The 19,119-nt window shown below is 38.3% G+C and overlaps 1 protein-coding gene across 16 annotated transcripts in view; it reads right to left on the reverse strand.

Moving 5' to 3' along the window:
* Positions 1-19,119, reverse strand: part of ARB2A (ARB2 cotranscriptional regulator A) — a 407,046-nt gene that overhangs the window by 46,290 nt on the left and 341,637 nt on the right. For 2 of the 16 annotated variants that reach the window (XM_015096196.3, XM_060416004.1), the window contains one exon: positions 5,048-8,555. The exons of 13 other annotated variants lie outside the window; for them this stretch is intronic. In XM_015096196.3, coding sequence (XP_014951682.1) covers positions 8,512-8,555 — 44 coding nt within the window. In that variant the 3' untranslated portion in view covers positions 5,048-8,511. Of the gene's footprint in view, positions 1-5,047; positions 8,556-10,824; positions 17,264-19,119 lie in introns of those variants that run through there. One more of the 16 variants, XM_060416001.1, reaches the window with a different exon arrangement.

Below are 19,119 nucleotides of genomic sequence, written 5' to 3' on the forward strand. Positions count from 1 at the left end.
TCGAAGGATATGGTTTTCAAACATTTGTACCACAACACTAAAATGGTAAAACTGCTATCACGGAAGTGGGAAGAATTAGGTAGCATCTGGGAACATCTTTTCTTCATACTTAAGTGACAAAAGGTATAAGAGACTCTTTTCTCCCCCAAGTTTGACTGGGTTACTCTTTTGGCAAAGGATTACTTAGCCACTGGGGGAAAAAATAAACTGCATAAAACAGAATTCCTAAATTTGTAAGGTAACATTAAGCTGTGGATTCTTACTAAAATGTCATTAAAATTCTTTAAAAAAGAAATCCAGAGAAAGAGAACTTGCTTTTTATTTTCTAATCTCTGAAATATCTCTATTTTTAGTAATCACAAACTTTTGAATTTTTTATTTTGTATTAGGGTATAACCGATTAACAAAGAATGTTGTGACAGTTTCAGGTGAACAGTGATGGGACTCAGCCATTCATGTACATGTATCCATTCTCCCCTAAAATACTCTCTCATCCAGGCTGCCACGTAACATCGAGCAGAGTTCCATGTGCTATAGAGTAGGTCCATGCTGGTTATCTGTTTCAAATACAGCAGTCTGTACATGTCCATCCCCAATTCCCCAGCTATCCCTTCTACCAATCTTCCCCCCCGCAACTGTAAGTTCGAATGAGAACTTGCTTTTAAAGTTATGTGCGGGCTACTGAAAAACTGTCTCCATCACAGTGGCAAACAGCTGATGTGAACAACTGGCATGAAATCTGCACAAGTGAGAAGCGGCTAAATTTGAGGATGCGTACAGCCTACAGACTGTAAAGAAAGCTGAGCGCCGAAGAATTGATGCTTTTGAACTGTGGTGTTGGAGAAGCCTCGAGAGTCCCTTGGACTGCAAGGAGATCCAACCAGTCTATCCTAAAGGAGATCAGTCCTGAATATTCATTGGAAGGTCTGATGTTGAAGCTGAAACTCCCAATACTTTGGCTACCTCGTACGAAGAGCTGACTCTTTTGAAAAGACCCTGATGCTGGGAAAGATTGAAGGTGGGAGGAGAAAGGGATGATAGAGGATGAGATGGTTGGATGGCATCACTGACTCAATGGGCATAAGTTTGAGTAAACTCCGGGAGTTGGTGATAGACAGGGAGGCCTGGTGTGCTGCAGGCCATGGGGTTGCAGAGTTGGACATGACTGAGTGACTGAAATGAATTGAACTGAATAGCCTATGTTAGTCAATAGTGAAGTGAAAGTCCCTCAGTCATGTCCAATTCTTTGCAACCCCATGGACTGCAGCCTACCAGGCTTCTCTGTCCATTGGATTTTCCAGGCAAAAGTACTGGAGTGGGTTGCCATTTCCTTCTTCAGGGGATCTTCCCAACCCAGGGATCGAACCTGGATTTCCCGCATTGCAGGCAGACTCTTCACCCTCTGAGCCACCAGGGAAGCCCTAATGTTAATGTTAGTCAATGGTGAGTTTTAAATATTCATCAAACACTGTTAGATCCGCACCTTCTAGCTGAATAACTTCTAGTTCACTTATAGTTAGAAGTCTCCTATGCTGATGAAAGAAAAACTTTAATGTCATGCATTTGCTATTTTTCTTTTTTGCCCTGTAACCCATCTCTGATCTCCAGAATGTTTTCTTCAATAAATGTTTAAAGATTAAAAAATAGAGTATGGTCAAATGTCAACATTTTACTTGCGATTATCATTCCCAAATCTCTTCGTCTCCCAGACTTCCCCATCTCAGTAACTGACCTCACCCAGACGTTCAAGCCAGAAATGGAGACTCACCCTTCATCCCTTCACTTGCAGGCACCTCCCACATCTAAGTGATTCAGACATGTTGGTCGCTCCTTCCTATCTCCACCGCTGCTATCGTTCAAGCCACTGTCATCTCCTGCCCAGGCTACTGCAATAGCTTCCTAAGTGGCCAGCTCCTTACATTTTTGCTCCCCAACCAGTCTACCTTCTCTCTGTGATCAGATACCATCACTCTGTAATTTGAGGTCCTCCAGTGGCATCTCACTGGCCTCAGAGCAAAACAGAAGGGTGGTTTCTGGGTTTAGAGGTCCCCAAACAGTCTGGCCTTCGCCTTTATCTTCTTCTTGTTCTACCTGCTTCGGCATCACTTGCCTTCTTTCTGTTCCTTTCTGTTTCCTTGGTCTGTGGAGAGTAAATCTATGGATTTTCAAGGCTGAAGTAATTTAAGGAGCCTTTTTCTGAAGGTGAAGGAAATATACTTATCACGATCAAGACTTGTGAGTTCCACTTAGAAATGCTCTCAGTGTCATTTAAAAAAAAAACAAAAACCAAAAACCAGCAGACTGTTTTAATTCCTACAAAATGAATATTTCTGCAGAAACAATTTAAAGACAGTTTCATATTTGTTGTACTTAGTTATGTATAATGCATAATGGAAGATTATAAACATGTACATTTCTAAATATGCAAAAATTATAAGTTTAGAAAGGGCAAGATTTTCTCAAGAATTATACCCAGTCTTCTGTTTATATAAAAAAATGCAACGGTGATTGAGTACTTTACAATGCTGAAAAGATCCACACTACTTTCATTCACGACTCTGCTATTTAAAGTAATTGTACTATATATTTTTTCTTATTTGAATTCTTGAAAAAGTGCTTTACAAGAGGAAAGAAATTTTCTTTTTGCTCCTCACAGGAGCATCCAGAATGCCACTGTTTCAGGACTTTCACTGTGATGTACAAACTACTGACACTGATTACACACTTGAAAATGATGAATTGTTTTCCTCATTAGTATGGGAAGCATTATAAACCCTTAAAATAAGACATTTTGCATAGACTTTCTCTGATAGGACTAGTAATTTCAAATCCTCCAGAATCTTGAAGAAGCCAAATTAGTCTAACAAAATGAATTCATACTGTCATTATTAGTGTTATATCAATTGTTACTGGGAAATAATGGTCAATAACAATTTTACTATTAGCCTTTTAAACAACTAAAAAGTTTGGAATATAAGAATTGTAATAGAGAGACAAAAGCCCAACATTCAGTTTTTGCTATCTGAAGTAAGAATAAAGACAAAAATCCAAGTATAAAAAAGTAATTTTGGCTGATAAAGTAAGCTAAAGTAGAATTACTGTGTTACTTGAGAGTTTCTTCTAAATGGCAAATAATAAAAGCTGAAGATTGAACTCCTTAAAGACCTTTATGTATAATTAAAACCATCCCCCAAATCTGATTAGTAAAAAGTGGGAATTACAGCTATAACTAGAAACTGAAAATACCATCAGTCTTTAGACGTTATTAAAAAATAAAGCAAAATTTGGTTTGTAGAAAAAAAACGGATTTGTAACTTATTTTTTCCAGAATTTTCCAGTAATTTTTCAAATAAGCTGTTAAACTGAGTAAGAGACTCAAAGCTCAGGGAGAATACCATTTTCATGAGCTGACTTTTACTTTTAGACGGATTGGGAGTAAAATAAATGATCATTTAAACTTTAAATGGGAAGAAAAGAACTAATTTAGAAAAGGCTCAGGGTAGAAGGCAGTGTGAAGAAAAGTAGAACTGTTAGAGATGCACTAACGCTTTTTTACTTCAGTGGAAAGGATGGGTAAGCGTGTAGGCACAGTACTAAGTACTGTCTCAGGAGACAGTGGCTTTGAGGAAGAGGCGAGTGAGTCTTGCTGATGAGCGGTGTACCATTCCCTGTGGGTCTGAGTTGGGCTGAGAATTATCTCCAACTCTTTAGGAAGTATTTAATTACTTCATAATCAATTATTGGTTCTAAATTATGAATATACTTACATATGAAAAATAAAACAGTTCCAAATCTCTTTAAGGATCTGGCCTGGGCATGACTGTGTTCAATATTTTTAAAGTGATGGACCTAAGAACAATATGAACTAAAGGGTTAACCACATTTGCACAGCAGTTTTGGAAAAAGGTGTGACAAAAATATGGCCTGCATCACTGATGTTCTAGTACATATAAAGCATTTATTAATAAAGGAAAGAAGACAGAAAAAGGATGATGGCTAAGGAATACTTAAAGATACTAATAACTACAAAATTTAGTCCAGAACTAAACTGTGCTTAAATGTGAAGAAAAGAGAATGCAAAAAAAAAAAAAAAAATCTCCTTATTTACATGTGAACTATGATTTGCAAGTATGAGGTTGGGCATTAGCTACTACTAATCTTTAGATAATTTAGAAAACTATAGAAAATCACACTCAGATTTGCCTTTTTTCATCACACTGCGTGTGTGCTAAGTTGCTTCAGTTGTAATCACGCTGCTGCTGCTGCTGCTGCTGCTAAGTCGCTTCAGTCGTGTCTGACTCTGTGCGACCCCATAGATGGCAGCCCACCAGGCTTTCCCGTCCCTGGGATTCTCCAGGCAAGAACACTGGAGTGGGTTGCCATTTCCTTCTCCAGTGCATGAAAGTGAAAAGGGAAAGGAAGTCGCTCATGTAATCGCGCTACCAGAAGCTTAATGTGTGACTATGGACGTTATCTCAGTCTCCTTCATTTCTACATGGTCTGTCAGTCATTTTAGCCATTGCAAAAACCAAAGGAAACCAAACTTCATTTTACTCAGTTATACAAACACACACGAAACACAGTTGTCTCTAGATACTGAAACGGAACATTTTTCTAGTACCACTGGATAAAGGCAAGGTTTTCAAAACTAAAATTGTATCTTTCATTTTATTCTAGTTCCATTAAGTTTTTTCTACTTTACAATCTGGATTTCCTGTGCAGCCAGTAGGACCTGCATTTCAAGTGTGAGGAAATTTTAAATAAAGTGGAATGTTTTTAAGCAGCACACTGATGGTTTTGTTTTGGGATACGGAATAGAAAACTATTTCCTCAAGATATTTTGTGTTCAGCATAAAATATTTAAAATGTCTCATTTCCAAAAGATCTGGTGGGAGTTCATGACAGATGTGTTATTTCTTCTTCTTCTTTTTTTTTTTAGCAGCATTATTTTGTCTAATTAGCACTGGTGAGTTACCCATGGCAGTAGGAAGTTACTGAGAGGAAAGAAAAGTAGACCAGCTTCTTTAGAGAAAAGAACAAACTGGGATAAGATGGGAGAGAGGTACTTATTTATTTTTTTGCAAGGTATTCTGCAGCAAATGCCCACAAACGGCCCACAGAGAGTTCATTTATTTACGCATCACCATATGATGAATCAGACCACCTTTAGTCTCAAACAGAGAAAGCCTTGGTACAAAGCAAAGCATTCTCCAGGTGTTAGTTTAGGTTTGTCATTATTCCTATTTATAGACTCTGTCTAGTAAAAGAAGACAAATTACTGTAAGTGGGGGTAAATGTGATTAAATGAGTCCTCTGAAGATAAGAGGGTACATGGACAAGGGTCATTAACACAAGTGACCTTTCTGCCCAGACCATATTTTTATTTTGCCGATTTGGTAAAAAAAAACAAAAACAAAACAAAACACAAAAACAAACCATAAACAACCCTACAAAGCAAGAAGAGAAGAATTTCTACTATGTATATCTAGAGAGAAATAGATCTCTTTTATCCTAATAAGCATTTTCATGCTTTTGCAGTGTTTTAATAACCCACTGCTGGTGCCAAAATACTCTCAGAACACATGAGAACAATATTGGAGAAATTTTTCATCCCAGGGAGACTGATCGGAAACACTGAAGAAACAGAGTTAGAATCAGACTAGATATGAGGCCCAGAATGTAAATTAGTGGATACCAAGATCATCTGAATCAAATGAAAAGTTTACATTTGTAAAGTTTCAATTAAAACATCTACACTCTTTCTTTCACCTGACTGTAGCCCCATATGGCAAGGTCAGCCCTTTCAGTGAACAAACAGCTCAGTCGCCTCTAGTGTAGCTGTTATCTTCCTCAACAAGGGGAGACATTTGGCACAGCCTAAAGCTGGGGCATGAACCCTGGCTAAGCTTAAGACATTTATCTGACAGCATCAGCTGACACTCCACAAACACATTTGCTCTCCATGACCTCAGAGCATTCGTGATTAATCAAAAATGTATCTTGAATCTTGAGAACAAGCTACAACCAGGCACACACAAAAAAAGAATATGCTCTCGATCTCGCTTATCGACTCAAGAGGTATATTGAATTTAGAAATAGCAAATAGAATAAAATGATCAATATGTTCTCACTTGTCCATGGAAGAGCAAACTTTATCCCTCAAGCAAAAGACATTGATCATGTAAATGCTTCAGAACTGCTTTCCAAACTAAAGAATGCAAAATGTACATGGCTTATGGGGGGTGGGGAAGGAGGCCTACCAAAGCAGCAGCTTTTGCTTTAACTTAAAAAAAAAACCTATAGCTTAGGGACATAAAGGTTATGTCTGTAGTGTGCTATACTTTTAGAAAACCTGTGTGTTCCACTTGAAACCTTTTTTTGGTAACATGTTGCCAAATGTTCTTAATAAAACATTATAAAAGAGACTTTAAAACTTAATGAAGGAACATTATTCGTGCAGAAAAAACTCCCTGCCTCAATTTAAATGAGACACAGTTATAACATATCCCCTATGCACTGTTTACAATTTATAATGTATAATTTATGTCTCTTGGTTCAAACTCACTATTTTCTGCAGTCATCTGCTAAGTAATAAGATTAGCATGCGAATATTGTAATATTCTGCTTCCCAACACAGTATAATTTAGTACATTTTAATTTTCTTTCATACTTTCACTTTCTTATAACAATACTGAACTCTAATTAAAGTAATGGGAAACAGAAGCATAAGCCCCACCCTTAATGATCTGAAAATAATTATTATTAAAAAAAATCTACAATTGAAATTATTAAGTCCCCTTCTGGCCTGGTTACCCACTGGTTAGGTTACAGGGGTTCGTTCCACTAAAGAAAAACTACTCGTCCTGGTCCCTGTTGGCATGGCAAACAAACTTTCATAGCATGCGCGCACTCTATAAAATGGCGGTACTAATTACAAGAGATAAACTCATGCTGAGACATGATATGAATCGGCTTTATGTATCTACTAAGCTCACAGCAGTGCTAGATTTATACTGTTGTTGCTTTAAACTAACACTACACAGAAAATTTCAACTTCTAAATCTGTATGATAAGAAAGCAAAAGTGATTGAGCTGGAAAAAACAGAGCCTCAGCCCCTCATTTTCGGTTTCACTTCTAAAATGTTTCTTGTGCACTTAGAGGATGCCCAGCACTTCTTTCCCATATGTTTACCTAACTTGAATTCTTCAAACACGAATTGCAAGTACCAGATAGCACAGCTGTATGTTTTGACATCCATGGTGAAAATGAGCAGAAAATCTAACTGTTCCATATCAAGAAGTATTTTTACTAGTGCTAATGTGCCTTAAATACCTTGTTCCACAGATGAGTGGCCTGGCACCTGCTGCATGAGAAATAGCCAATTACTGTTCAGTGTCTCTAATTTTCTGATTCAATTAGCATGCTTCAGAGCTTTCCAGTTTAATTGCAAACTACTTCACAGTTAGCTCTCTGATTAATCATTGCCCATCTGCAAGCCATCGGAAAACTTAGTGGAACAAATTTGTGTACTTTGGAATGCTGGGAGCTTAGCAAATCAAACTTGTTTTGGTATATAAAGCTTTAATTTTGTTTGCCCTTTTCAGCTGCACTTGTAAGAAGCTCTGTACTGATTAAACAGGAAGTCCGGACAATAATATGCTACATTATGCATATAATTACTGTAAATACAACCGAGATTGTAGAAACATCATTTAAGGTTAGGCACTAACATGAATGGAGAAGGAGGTCAAGAAAACACATTTGGAATCAATTTCTTTCCATTATGACCAAATGTAAGTATCAAGGGTTGGGGGGGCTGGGCTATGTGACCCACAGTGATGTCATTACAGCACCTGTTCCCCTGAAGGCATTTTAAATTCTGGCTTTTCATGTATTCATAAAATCTTTCTTGTTATTTAATTAGTAGAGTACTAAGTTTTATAAGCTTTGTTTACAAAACATATATTAGGGATTTTAAAGCAAACTGGCACCACATTGTTTATGCTTCATTTTCCCAGCTTTCTTGCTGGCCTGCCGAACGTATGAATGGTAATGTCAGAAAACAAAACTGTTTTAATCGAGCTTTGGTTGGAGTGTAGATTATATCTTAACCCGCAATCACGATCTCTTTATTTCTGAACAATGAAACAGGAATTGCGTATTTTGTTCACTCCTATGCACAAACCCCACCGAGGGGATTTTTGCACTGAATGAGGAAGGAGGCTCTGTGAGATTCTCTCTGAGGTCCATTCCAACACTCAGTCTCTCTGGCTCATATTTTACAAAATCTGGAACTACTATATATGATTTTTTTCAAAGCTTCTAAATGCATGTACTATGTAAGAGCTTTAATTTCAAATTGGAAATTGTCAACTCAGGAGGGCAGGGGCTGTTGTACGCAGCTCAGCACTGTATCTCCGGTGCGTCACGGCGGGCCTGCACATTCTTGGTGCCCAATTAACATTTTGGATGAAGGAAGTGGAAGCAGTATGGGTTCTGAATTTTCCATGTCACGTCACAGGGCCAGGGTGGACACTCTGTTCTCCTCCATGACCTAAACAGGATGCAGTCATGTTATCTATTGACGTTGACAAATATCATCATCCTGTAAATACTTGGCAGAAAGAATAATACAGAGAGAAGAGTGCTTTGCTAATTATGATGCCCTGTAATGGTATGTTATTAGCAACAAACAGCACCCCCCCCCCCAAAAAAGGCCGAAGTTTCCTATCTTTTATGAAGATCCTTCACATGTTATGGGAATGTCTAAATGCTGAAAGTTAAAACCCCAATGACAGCCCTAAAAATAACATTAAAGTTGGAGACATGGTTTCTGGAAATTGCACGATGAAATGAAAATTTTATCAACAGTCAAGGGATAATCAGTGTGGAGTGACTTTCTGACTCTCTTACCAGTAGGCACGTGTGAGGCCAAGATTCCATGAGCGCTCTAGTACCTCCTATTCTGTTTCTCTTAAGGGCTGTAAAACTCAAGTGGGCTGACTTCAAGCTTCTCTGAACTTCAATGCAGGCAGCCAGTGTAAGAAATGCTGAGAAGGCATAATCTGATCATAGCGGCTCAGGCAAGTGAGCAGGCAGGCTGCCACATTCTGCTGCCCACGAGCAGGGAAGCACGGCTGGAATCCCCACTAAGATCGAATTACAAAATAATCAAGCTTTGTGGCCAGGCGGGCACGAGAGGCTTTTGCGAGGTCATGACATAAATCAGGGACTAGCCTGGGCAAAACCGTGCAGTCAAAACCAATACTTTTTATACCACATTTACAGTGTGGTTTGCTAGGGAAAATAAATTGTTAATGATGCTTTTTTTTTAAATTCAGGAAAGGGCAAATGGTTCTCCTCACACAAACTCCTACCAATTGAGCCTTATGCTGAGAGATAAGCAATTAAACCTCACACATTGAAGAAAAACAATGAGAGCTGTCCAAAATGGAATTTGGCCAAGGAGAGACCACACTGGGCCTTGCTCCCTGTCCTGGGGTTTTCAGTTCTACCTCTACCTAATACCCACTGTGTAGCCGAATGTCTATGTGTATCAGAGTAATGATGGAACAACTGAGTGGATAATGAATGAAAACGATTGCAAAGCACACTGCAAGTGCTTAAAGGACCCAAATATGATTTGAGAGGGTGGCATATCTTGGGCCAAGAGAGTCATTTCCGGAAATAATCCTATTATGCAAAAAGAACAGAATATTCTTTGGGAAGCTGGCTGATATGGATGGCTCTAATGTGGCACCAAATCCAGACAGTGATACCCTATAGAGAAGTGTTAACGTTTGTATGGTTCTCAAAGCTGAATCGGCTATAGGAATTATATTTTATTTCCTGAGAAGTTTCAACATGATTGTCTGTGCTACACTAAATATAAAAGACAATGAAATTATAGAATATAATTAGCCTCTCGATAGAAGAAAAATGTGAAAATCTGGGTGGAGATTTCAGAGACAATAGCAGGACTCCTAGGGGACGCCTGTTTGGCACACTTCTGCTGGAATGACCTTAATCAAGGTGGATGGAGCAGCTACTACAAAGACAACAAATAAGCAAGCAAAAATCTAAATGCAATATAGCCAAGCCTTCTTGGTAAACCATAGACCGGGCGTATCAAGAGATCAGGGGCATACCACTTTGTGAGAACTTCCAGTAGGGGCTTCAGAGAAACACTTTGAGGTGGTTCAATGTGAACTGAGGGCCATGTGTTGGTTCTTCACTTGCACTTCTGATATGCTGATAATTACCGTCAATAATATCTTTCTTAGACATAGAAGCAATATATTTGCACACTACACACTCAGAGTGCTTTTAACTTTTAACGGGAAAAATACAAGTGACTATAAAGTTCACACGAATTTTTAAGAAATGAAAAAAAAAGGCAAAAAGTAGTTGCTTTTAGATAGGAAATCTTATAAGAGATATGAAATTTAACATCTACTGTACTTTAAGCCTATATATTATTGATAATTTAAAATTATAATTAGTGTTCTTGGGACCGAATGCTACACTGAAACTAAATATGCACATATGTATGAGATGTGAGATGCTGCTGCAGGAGAGAAATACCCTATTTTTAAAGCAAAAAAAATCCTACTGAAGTCTATCCTTTCATTTATATGTCTCATGTAAATTACACATAATTTTAAATCTTCAACACGCTGAAAATGGCCAGGTCTCATGGCACTTCTCTTTTATTATCTCCCATTTTTACTTGGCCATGGTAATGGAGACTTTCTAGAGAACATTAGGGATAAAAAATTATACACTTTGAATCGATCCAAGAAATGACCACTAGAAAAAATTAATTTTTATTTGTTTAAATCTGGTAAAAAATATATATACATAATAATTTTTCTACTCTAAAGGCATTTTCTTATGCAGTAACACCACAAAAATAGCTTAAGTTTAAAATAGTGGATTTCCCATATGGTTAGTCCACAGCAAGATAAAGTTGTAAATGAGGGGACTATGTGAAGAAAACATAAAAAAGCCTTAAGGGCACATACAAAAAATGTGATTTTTGTATGATTTACATACACAATTTTATTCCCCAAAATTCAAAGAGAAAAGCTTAATATGTCATAATTTAAACTGCATTCCACATCAAGTATTCCTGATTACGTATTTAACTCTAAGATGCAAAACTCAATTTAGAGCATAATGTGGGAGAGGAGTTAGTAAGAATCTAACCTTTTGCATTTCTTGACTTTTTTGGGCTTGTGGTAATGCTGTATTTATAGAGATTCTACACTTTCAAATTTAAGTCTTGAAATGTCAGAAAAATCCCAAAGCTGAGATCTCACAGAAGGTGATTTTTAACAGTCCTTAAAAGTAAAGACTTTATGATCTTCTGACAACTGGAGCTTTCACATTTTAAGATTTAAAATTTTCAGTCCTAATATTACATAAGCACACACATTGGTACGCTTTTAAAGATTCCATCATCTTTTGATAAACCTGGAAAGAAGGGGAAAATAAGAAAATAGAGAAAGAAAGTTGTGAAGTTCAGGAATATTATAGAATCAAAGATATAAAGACTATTTAAAAAGTCTTTTGTATTTAAACATGGTCCCTTACAAGAATATATTTCCAATGTAAAAGATCACAAGATCCAGTTAATTTCTGATTGTTTATAGTAAAGATGAAGATCTAATATCTTGGAGCTTGGATATAGAAGGACACAGAAGCCAAGAGAGGTTGAATAACTTGATCAAGATTACGCTTCTAGCTAGTTGTAGACATATCTTGAATATACCAGGTCTTTTGTCTTCAGGCTTATCAGTCCCATAGCTAAAATTTTATACATAATTCTTGGAATTCATTTGTTTTCAATGTATCCTACCACCATCAGTATGATCACAGAAAAGTCACATCCACTAGTTTTCACATCACTTTCAACTCGGCAAACATTTTCCCACTACCTACTATGAGCCAGATATATATATTACAAAGATAAGACATGGGTTAATCTTATGGCTGAGTGAAGGAGAGAGGACTGGTAAACAAGTATCATTAAAGGCAGTACTTGATTTGACTAGAAAGTCATTAGTCCAAGGTGCCATTTGGTTTCTGATCAGTAAGATTAAACTACATGATGTCTAAGTCCTTTTCTAAAACAATTTGAATTTCAATTTTTCCCCTCTATTCTTATTTCTTTGATGGACTTCTTAATAAGTAAGTAGTTGATAAGACCAAAATTTCTAAATATTGAAAGTGATTTCAATGGAATACAGTGATATGTTTATGAATAGATATGCAATGAACAAAGCCTTTTATGTGCAAATACGTTTGTGAAATTATGGGTTTCTTTGGCATAGGCCTTTAATGTGTAAATGTTCATTGTAACTCCAAGAGGAAAATTTAATATGCAATGTTTCCTTTTTTTCATTAAAAAAAAAAATGCCCCCCAGAGGAGCTTTTGTTACTATCTCTATATCTCAGGATTAGTATTCTAAGAAGCATAGTTTGAGTAACACTAGTCCCAACTCAACCCATCCTATGCACGCACTGGCTAGTTAATCCTCCTAAAATGTTGCTTTCATTGCATTTCTCTGTTCATAATCTTCCAGTGATTCTCTGTGGCATATAAATTGAAGTTCATACCCCTCAGCTCCTTTAGCTGCTGCTTGTACATTCCTCTTCACTTAATTTCTCACAATTTCCTTAAATTTCCAGACTCCAGCCAAAATGTCACTGAATTTACCTAGCTCTTTCTGTCTGGGATCCCACTACTTTCCTTCATCTAGATAGCTTTCCCGGTTCATAAAATTACTGATGACTTCTCTGATAAAAACCATTCAGCCTCTGTTGTCTCAATAAAGGAACACACTGCGCAACTTCTGACCTTCTTACCTGAACCGCTTGCTATGCTCTTCCCTTTTGGTGGCAGTTCTCTTTCCGGTGCAGATCTCAGACCTCTCTTGCTAACACAGTGTAAGCTCCCTGGGGTCACGCAGAGGCTCTTGCCTGCCACAGTTCAGTACATTCTCTTATACCTAGCGTGATTTTAAGGGAGGGGAATGGTGAGACTGTTGGTGACAAAGTAAAAACCACAGGCAAGAGAAGCACATAAACCAGGAGCCTAATCCACCTGCCAGTGTAGGAGACGTGGGTTCGATCCCCGGGTTGGGAAGATCCCCTGGAGAAGGGAATGGCAACCCACTCCAGTATTCTCGCCCGAAGAATCCCATGGAGAGAGAAGCCTGGCAGGCTGCAGTCCACGTGGTTGCAAAGAGTAGAATACGATGGAACATGCGAGCATTCAAATGTTCACTTACAAACTAAATACATAGTGGTTTACATTAACCACATTTCCCCAATGTCAAATGGTGACTGCTCAGGCAAGAGTTTTCAACCTTGACTGTTGACATATCCTAAATGTATAATATAATTGAGGTATTTAATATTGAAACTCTATATTCAATGTTTTCTTAAATATTCTTGAATAGTTTCAGCTCATTATACATAAAAGAAGAGTTTTAATTCCAAAAGACACCTCTATCCCAATGAAGGAATTTTAAATAAGAAGGAGGGTGTTCCAGTAACAAATATTTTAAAAGGTTATCTATTATAATTAATAAACTGCTTTAGTGAAACTGCAAAATTAACAGTCTCTTAATTTTAGACTGTAGAATAACTTTTTTTAAACATTTTTCACAATCAATTTAGTCTTGTCAATTAAAAAAATGAATGTTGCCCCGTAATATTTATCACTGCGACTGTAAATTATTCTGAAATTTAGATAACATTTAACTTCAGGTGACACAAGGCCTTAGTGAATTTCCACTTTCTGAAAAGTTCTTATTTTTAGATATAAAGATTCTCCTCTTTTAGCAACTGAAAGAAATAGTTTTTGAATGTTTTGATTAAGAAAAAAGAGCTTTGTTTAAAAGTAAAGTATATTGTCTTTAACCACAGATGAAAATAAACAAAGTATATAAATAACATCACCCTTCCTGAATATCTGAATATACAGTATTTATTTCTTTATACATTGCGTTATATTCAATAGTTTGATAATTTTGATAAATGTGATTAGTTATGTCTGTTACTTTAGTATGTATATACTTTCTTCCTTCTTAAAACCATTATTAGAGGATTTGAAAGGTACACGTCATGACAGCAATGATCCTGTTGATCTCTTCACCACTCTACCTTGGGGCCTAGGGCTGTACCTGGCACATAAGAGATACTCAGTAAGTACTTGTTAAATAAATGAACTGCTAGAATACATGCTCCATGAGGAAAAGGAATATATCTGATAGACTGCTAGTTGAAAATCTGGCCCCTGAATTCATACTTGTAGTGTTTGAATTTTGGTTGCACTATTTCACAGCTGTGAGACCTCTCCAAACTGAATTCCTCACCTGCGAAATGCAGCAGCGATAGAGTCTGCTTCATACAGGTATTGTGAGGACTGCCCACATAAGCAGTGTGCATGAGGAGCACCCAATACATTAGCTGCTAGTGTCATCATGACACCGACATTGTCCTCCTCATTAATCTCATTCGCCATCATCTCTGGTTCCAAACATGCAGCCCATGCTCAGTGAACTGTGTGTTAAGTGAGGAATGAATCAGTGAAGTGCAGCTGTATCTGCAAACTTGAGTGAGTCTGTCTGCCCTCAGCACACTTCTAGGCAAGGTTCAGACAAATAGAAGGAAAAAAAAAAGACTCTGAAAGTTAGTGTCACCAAATTACTCTTATTGGAACCTGCTGTTTGGAGATCTCGTCATAAAGTCCTAGTCACTCTCTGGTCCTTCGGGGAACAGATGTTTTTTCTATTTCCTTTTTGAACTTCTGGTAGTGCCTAGCACAGAGGTTTGTATCATTGCTACTAAAAAAACCTTATTTAGCAACCAAGTCATATAAGGTAAAATTTGAAAACAAATAAACATAGATTACAGAATAGGTAAATGTTAGAATTCTCATAATATTTAACATTATCTTAAATCCAGTTTGCACCATTTATACTTCTTGCAATGTTACTATACATTGGAAGTGTCATAGTGAGAATCATTACTTCTATACTTTCTAACTTAAAACCGCAGTAACAATTATGTAAATAGTAACTAAAGAGTTATATTTCTGTGAACTGCCTCATTGGGAGTGGACAACAAAAGTAAGGGTCAGGTTGCCTGGCTCTGAGATACTTATTTTGTCAGTGGCTTAAATCGTTTTAGATTTTATATTCATCATATCTCTCATCAGAAATGTTTTGTATTAAATAGTACTGGTAAGTTTTCTAATTTGTTTTGCACTTCCCTGTGGAAAGATGCTGTCAGGCTATAGAGTGGTATTGTTATTTAAGGTTTATAGTAATTTTTTTTTAATTTACAAAAATGAACATGAACTTCAGTAGCAGAGAGTTTAGTCACTTTTTATTAAGATAAGATGAATAGTGAATAATTATTTTAACTGGGTGAAGAAAAGAAGGGACGAAGACTCAGACAAGAGTTAATCTTAAATTCCTCTTTTTACTGTGTAATTCTTTTGCTTTCACTGTATTTTTCAGATTGAAAATTTAAAAAACAACCATAAAATAACCATAAACCCTGATCTTCTTTATCACACTATCTCCCATAAGTGTCCTGAAGAAAGAACTGCAGGTCCTAAAAGCTGAAGCCAGTGGTTCTCAAATGTTCATGCGTACTAATCAGGGGTGCTTGTTTAAAAGGCAGAATCCTGGGACACACCCAGGATTTATTTCTGGTCTCTTGGGGTGTGGCTCAGAGTCAAATGAGAAACTGTGTCAAGGTAAAGGAAAGAAAACGAATCAGTATGTCCTTCTATCTAAAATCTAAAAACCTTCTTGTTTCTTTGCCTATTTTTACTTTTTCTGGACTTGAATACAGGGTTCCAATTGCTTCTAATCATTAGAAGTCCCTCGGTCACAGACTAAACTAGATCAAATTGCTTTTTCATACTGCTAAGGTACAGTATTCTCCCAGATGTCTGATCACATAATTCAGTCCTTTGAATTTTCCTCTCTTCTTTTCGTTATCATCATGCCCAGCAAAAATGGGTCAGAAGGGGAGATGGCTGGTAGACAGCAAAAACTTTTGTCTAAAACAGATGAAAAATCTTGCCCTAAGAAACTTCCCCTCTCGGGCTTGCACTGGCTAATGACGTCACTGATCATCCACCTAGGACACACAGGAAGCACTCATCTCTCTTTCACAACCTTCCCATTTAAGTAGCAAGTGGTAGTCTTTGTTGCCTAGCAATGAACTCCTTCCTCTCCTGTCTCCATGATAAGCACTTTAATTCTCATCATAACCTCCCTGAATATACTCCTCACTGGTCTCGTTTATCCTCTTCTCGTTCAGTCTATCCTCACGTCACCACCATCAATCTGATCATGCTAGTCCTAGACTTAAAAAATTCTGAGGGGTCCCCACTATCTCTAGAGGAAAAGTCTAAGCTACTCCTTAGCAGAATCCCCTCTATCATATAGACTTTATTTACCATAATGCCTCATCCCAGGGGCCCTTGTGCTCAGCCATACTAAATTTCTGCCATTCCTTGAAATGCTCACATGAGTCTATATTCCGTACTTGGGCATAAGATCTTATTTTTCTTTGCAGAATGCCCTATTTTCCTCTAGTCATTACTTCTGGGAACAGTTAATGTTTTACTTCTGGTGAAAATCCTCCCTAAACAGTCAGGCTAAGCCCGTGACTTCCTGCTGTGCATTCAGAGCCCTTCACATGGTTTTCCAGTGAAACACATCACACTGCTTTTAATGATTTATTTACATGCTGCTGTAGAGACGGCGAAGCACTCATGAAGACCTTTGCTAAAGCAACTGAAACAAAGCACGTGGATACCCAACGGTACATTTCCCAGCTTTGCTTGTCAGGTGTGGCCACATGACTCCTTCCTTTCCAATGTAGGGAATCCTTTCCAAATGAGGGATTTCCCTGGTGGCTCGGACGGTAAAGCGTCTGCCTACAATGCAGGAGATCCAGGTTTGATCCCTGGGTTGGGAAGATCCTCTGTAGAAGGAAATGGCAACCCACTCTAGTACTCTTGCCTGGAAAATTCCATGGACAGAGGAACATGGTAGGCTGCAGCCCACGGGGTCGCAAAGAGTTGGACGTGACTGAGCAACTTCGCTTCACTTTCCAATGCAACAAGCGAGGAATTGATTTGTGTCACTTCTGGCCAATGCCTTCAGGAACTGGGTATGACTCCTCCGTGTTCTTATTTCCTCCTTCCTGTGGTCTAGAATGCTGATGAACCTGCAACCCAGATGTGGCCATGCAGATGACACGGTCAAGAAACAGGACAGAAAGAACCTGGTCTCTGAACCGGGCTGTGTGGGTTGGAGCCGTCTGCTCATCTGGAATGCCCACCTGGGACTGTTTTATGTGAAAGAAAGAAACTTCTATCTGCTTTATATATCTGCGGTCTTATTGTTAGAGCTGCTTAGCTTTATCTAACTAATACAGGCATTTTTCATCTTCTGGCTTGTTTGTCCCTTAACAGTAGAAACTCACTTATGCTTCTTTGTGTCTCCTGTGGCAAGCAAACAGTACTTAAATTAATGCTAGCTGGATACACCTTGAAGATAAAATGGTTCTGGGCCTATGCTCAGTCCAGTGGAAGGACCAGCGGCAGAGAGAGAAGAAGAAACGATACCATACAACAAATATTTCACATGTTACCATGTCAGGACGTCTTTGGAGATGGTTAGGTCTAAGTGATAAAGGATCTGAGGATGCTTAAAGAAATGGAGCCAGTAAAAGAGATCTAGAATCTGAGATCAGGAGAGAATGAAACACTGGTAAGCTCTCCAAAAGCAAGGGAGTAAACGAGGCCCATCAGTTCCACAAGCAGCAGAAATACTGTCCAGGAATACCATAACTACTGGATACTGGTCTGTTTCCCCTGGTAGTCCTGCTATGTTGTTTAAATGTGCATAGGAAACAGCCAGCTCCACCAGACAGGTACTTCCTCTTCTCCACCTTGTCCATCCCTACCACGAACCATGTAATGCTCTTGTATAGCCCCTTCTCCCTGAAGGTGAGCTGGCCTCTTTGAACACAGAATATGGTAGAAGGGATGCTGTGTGACTCTTGAGGCTAGGTCATAAGTTTTGCAGCCACTGTCTGGGACTCTTCGAGTACTTGCTCTTTGAATGCTCCCTCTTGGAACCCAGCACATGCTCCAGGAAGCCCAAGATACATGGAGAGGTCATGTGAACTGCTCTGGTAGATAGCCCGGGCTGACTACCCAGCCAAGAGCTAGCATTAACTGCCAGCCTTATGAATGAACTACTTTGGGTGTCCAGCTTGGGGAATTCCAATGAGAATCTGACTCCAACCATATGAGAGATCCCAGACAAGAACTTTCCAGCTGAGCTCAGTCAATCCACGGTATCATGACAGATAATAGAGGTTGTTGTTTTAGGCCAAAGATTTTCAGATGATTTATTACACAGAAACAGATCACCAGAACACTAAAACCGATACAAACCCGAGCTTTGCACAATGTTTTGAAGACATTATAAGCATTACTTGGAAGTGATTTGGGCTATTAAAGAACAATGCCTCCCCAAAACCAATGGAGCAGCTTTACTTTTTTCCTGACCTTATGTTTTTTTTTCTCTAAATTTCCAAATCATCATAAAAATGTTTGAGAAGGCTATTCAAAAGCTTGCCTACCTTCGATGTGTTTACTTCTTGAGTGGAAAAAGACACAAAACTACTGTGGAAACAACAAGCGGACTAAATTATACTTAACCTCCTAAGAGGAGAAGGCAATGGCACCCCACTCCAGTACTCTTGCCTGGAAAAATCCCATGGACAGAGGACCCTGGTAGGCCCAGTCCATGAGGTCACTGAGGGTCAGACACGACTGAGTGACTTCACTTTCACTTTTCACTTTCACGTGTTGGAGAAGGAAATGGCAACCCACCCCAGTGTTTTTGCCTGGAGAATCCCAGGGACGGGGGAGCCTGGTGGGCTGCCGCCTATGGGGTCGCACAGAGTCGGACACGACTGAAGCGACTTAGCATAGCAACTTCCTAAGAAAGACAAATTGGAATGGTACATGGAGTCAAAAGTGTGGACATATCAGAATGTACTTCTGATTT

The sequence above is a fragment of the Ovis aries genome, chromosome 5 (genome assembly GCF_016772045.2).
Source record: "Ovis aries strain OAR_USU_Benz2616 breed Rambouillet chromosome 5, ARS-UI_Ramb_v3.0, whole genome shotgun sequence".
NCBI classification, from domain to species: domain Eukaryota; kingdom Metazoa; phylum Chordata; class Mammalia; order Artiodactyla; family Bovidae; genus Ovis; species Ovis aries.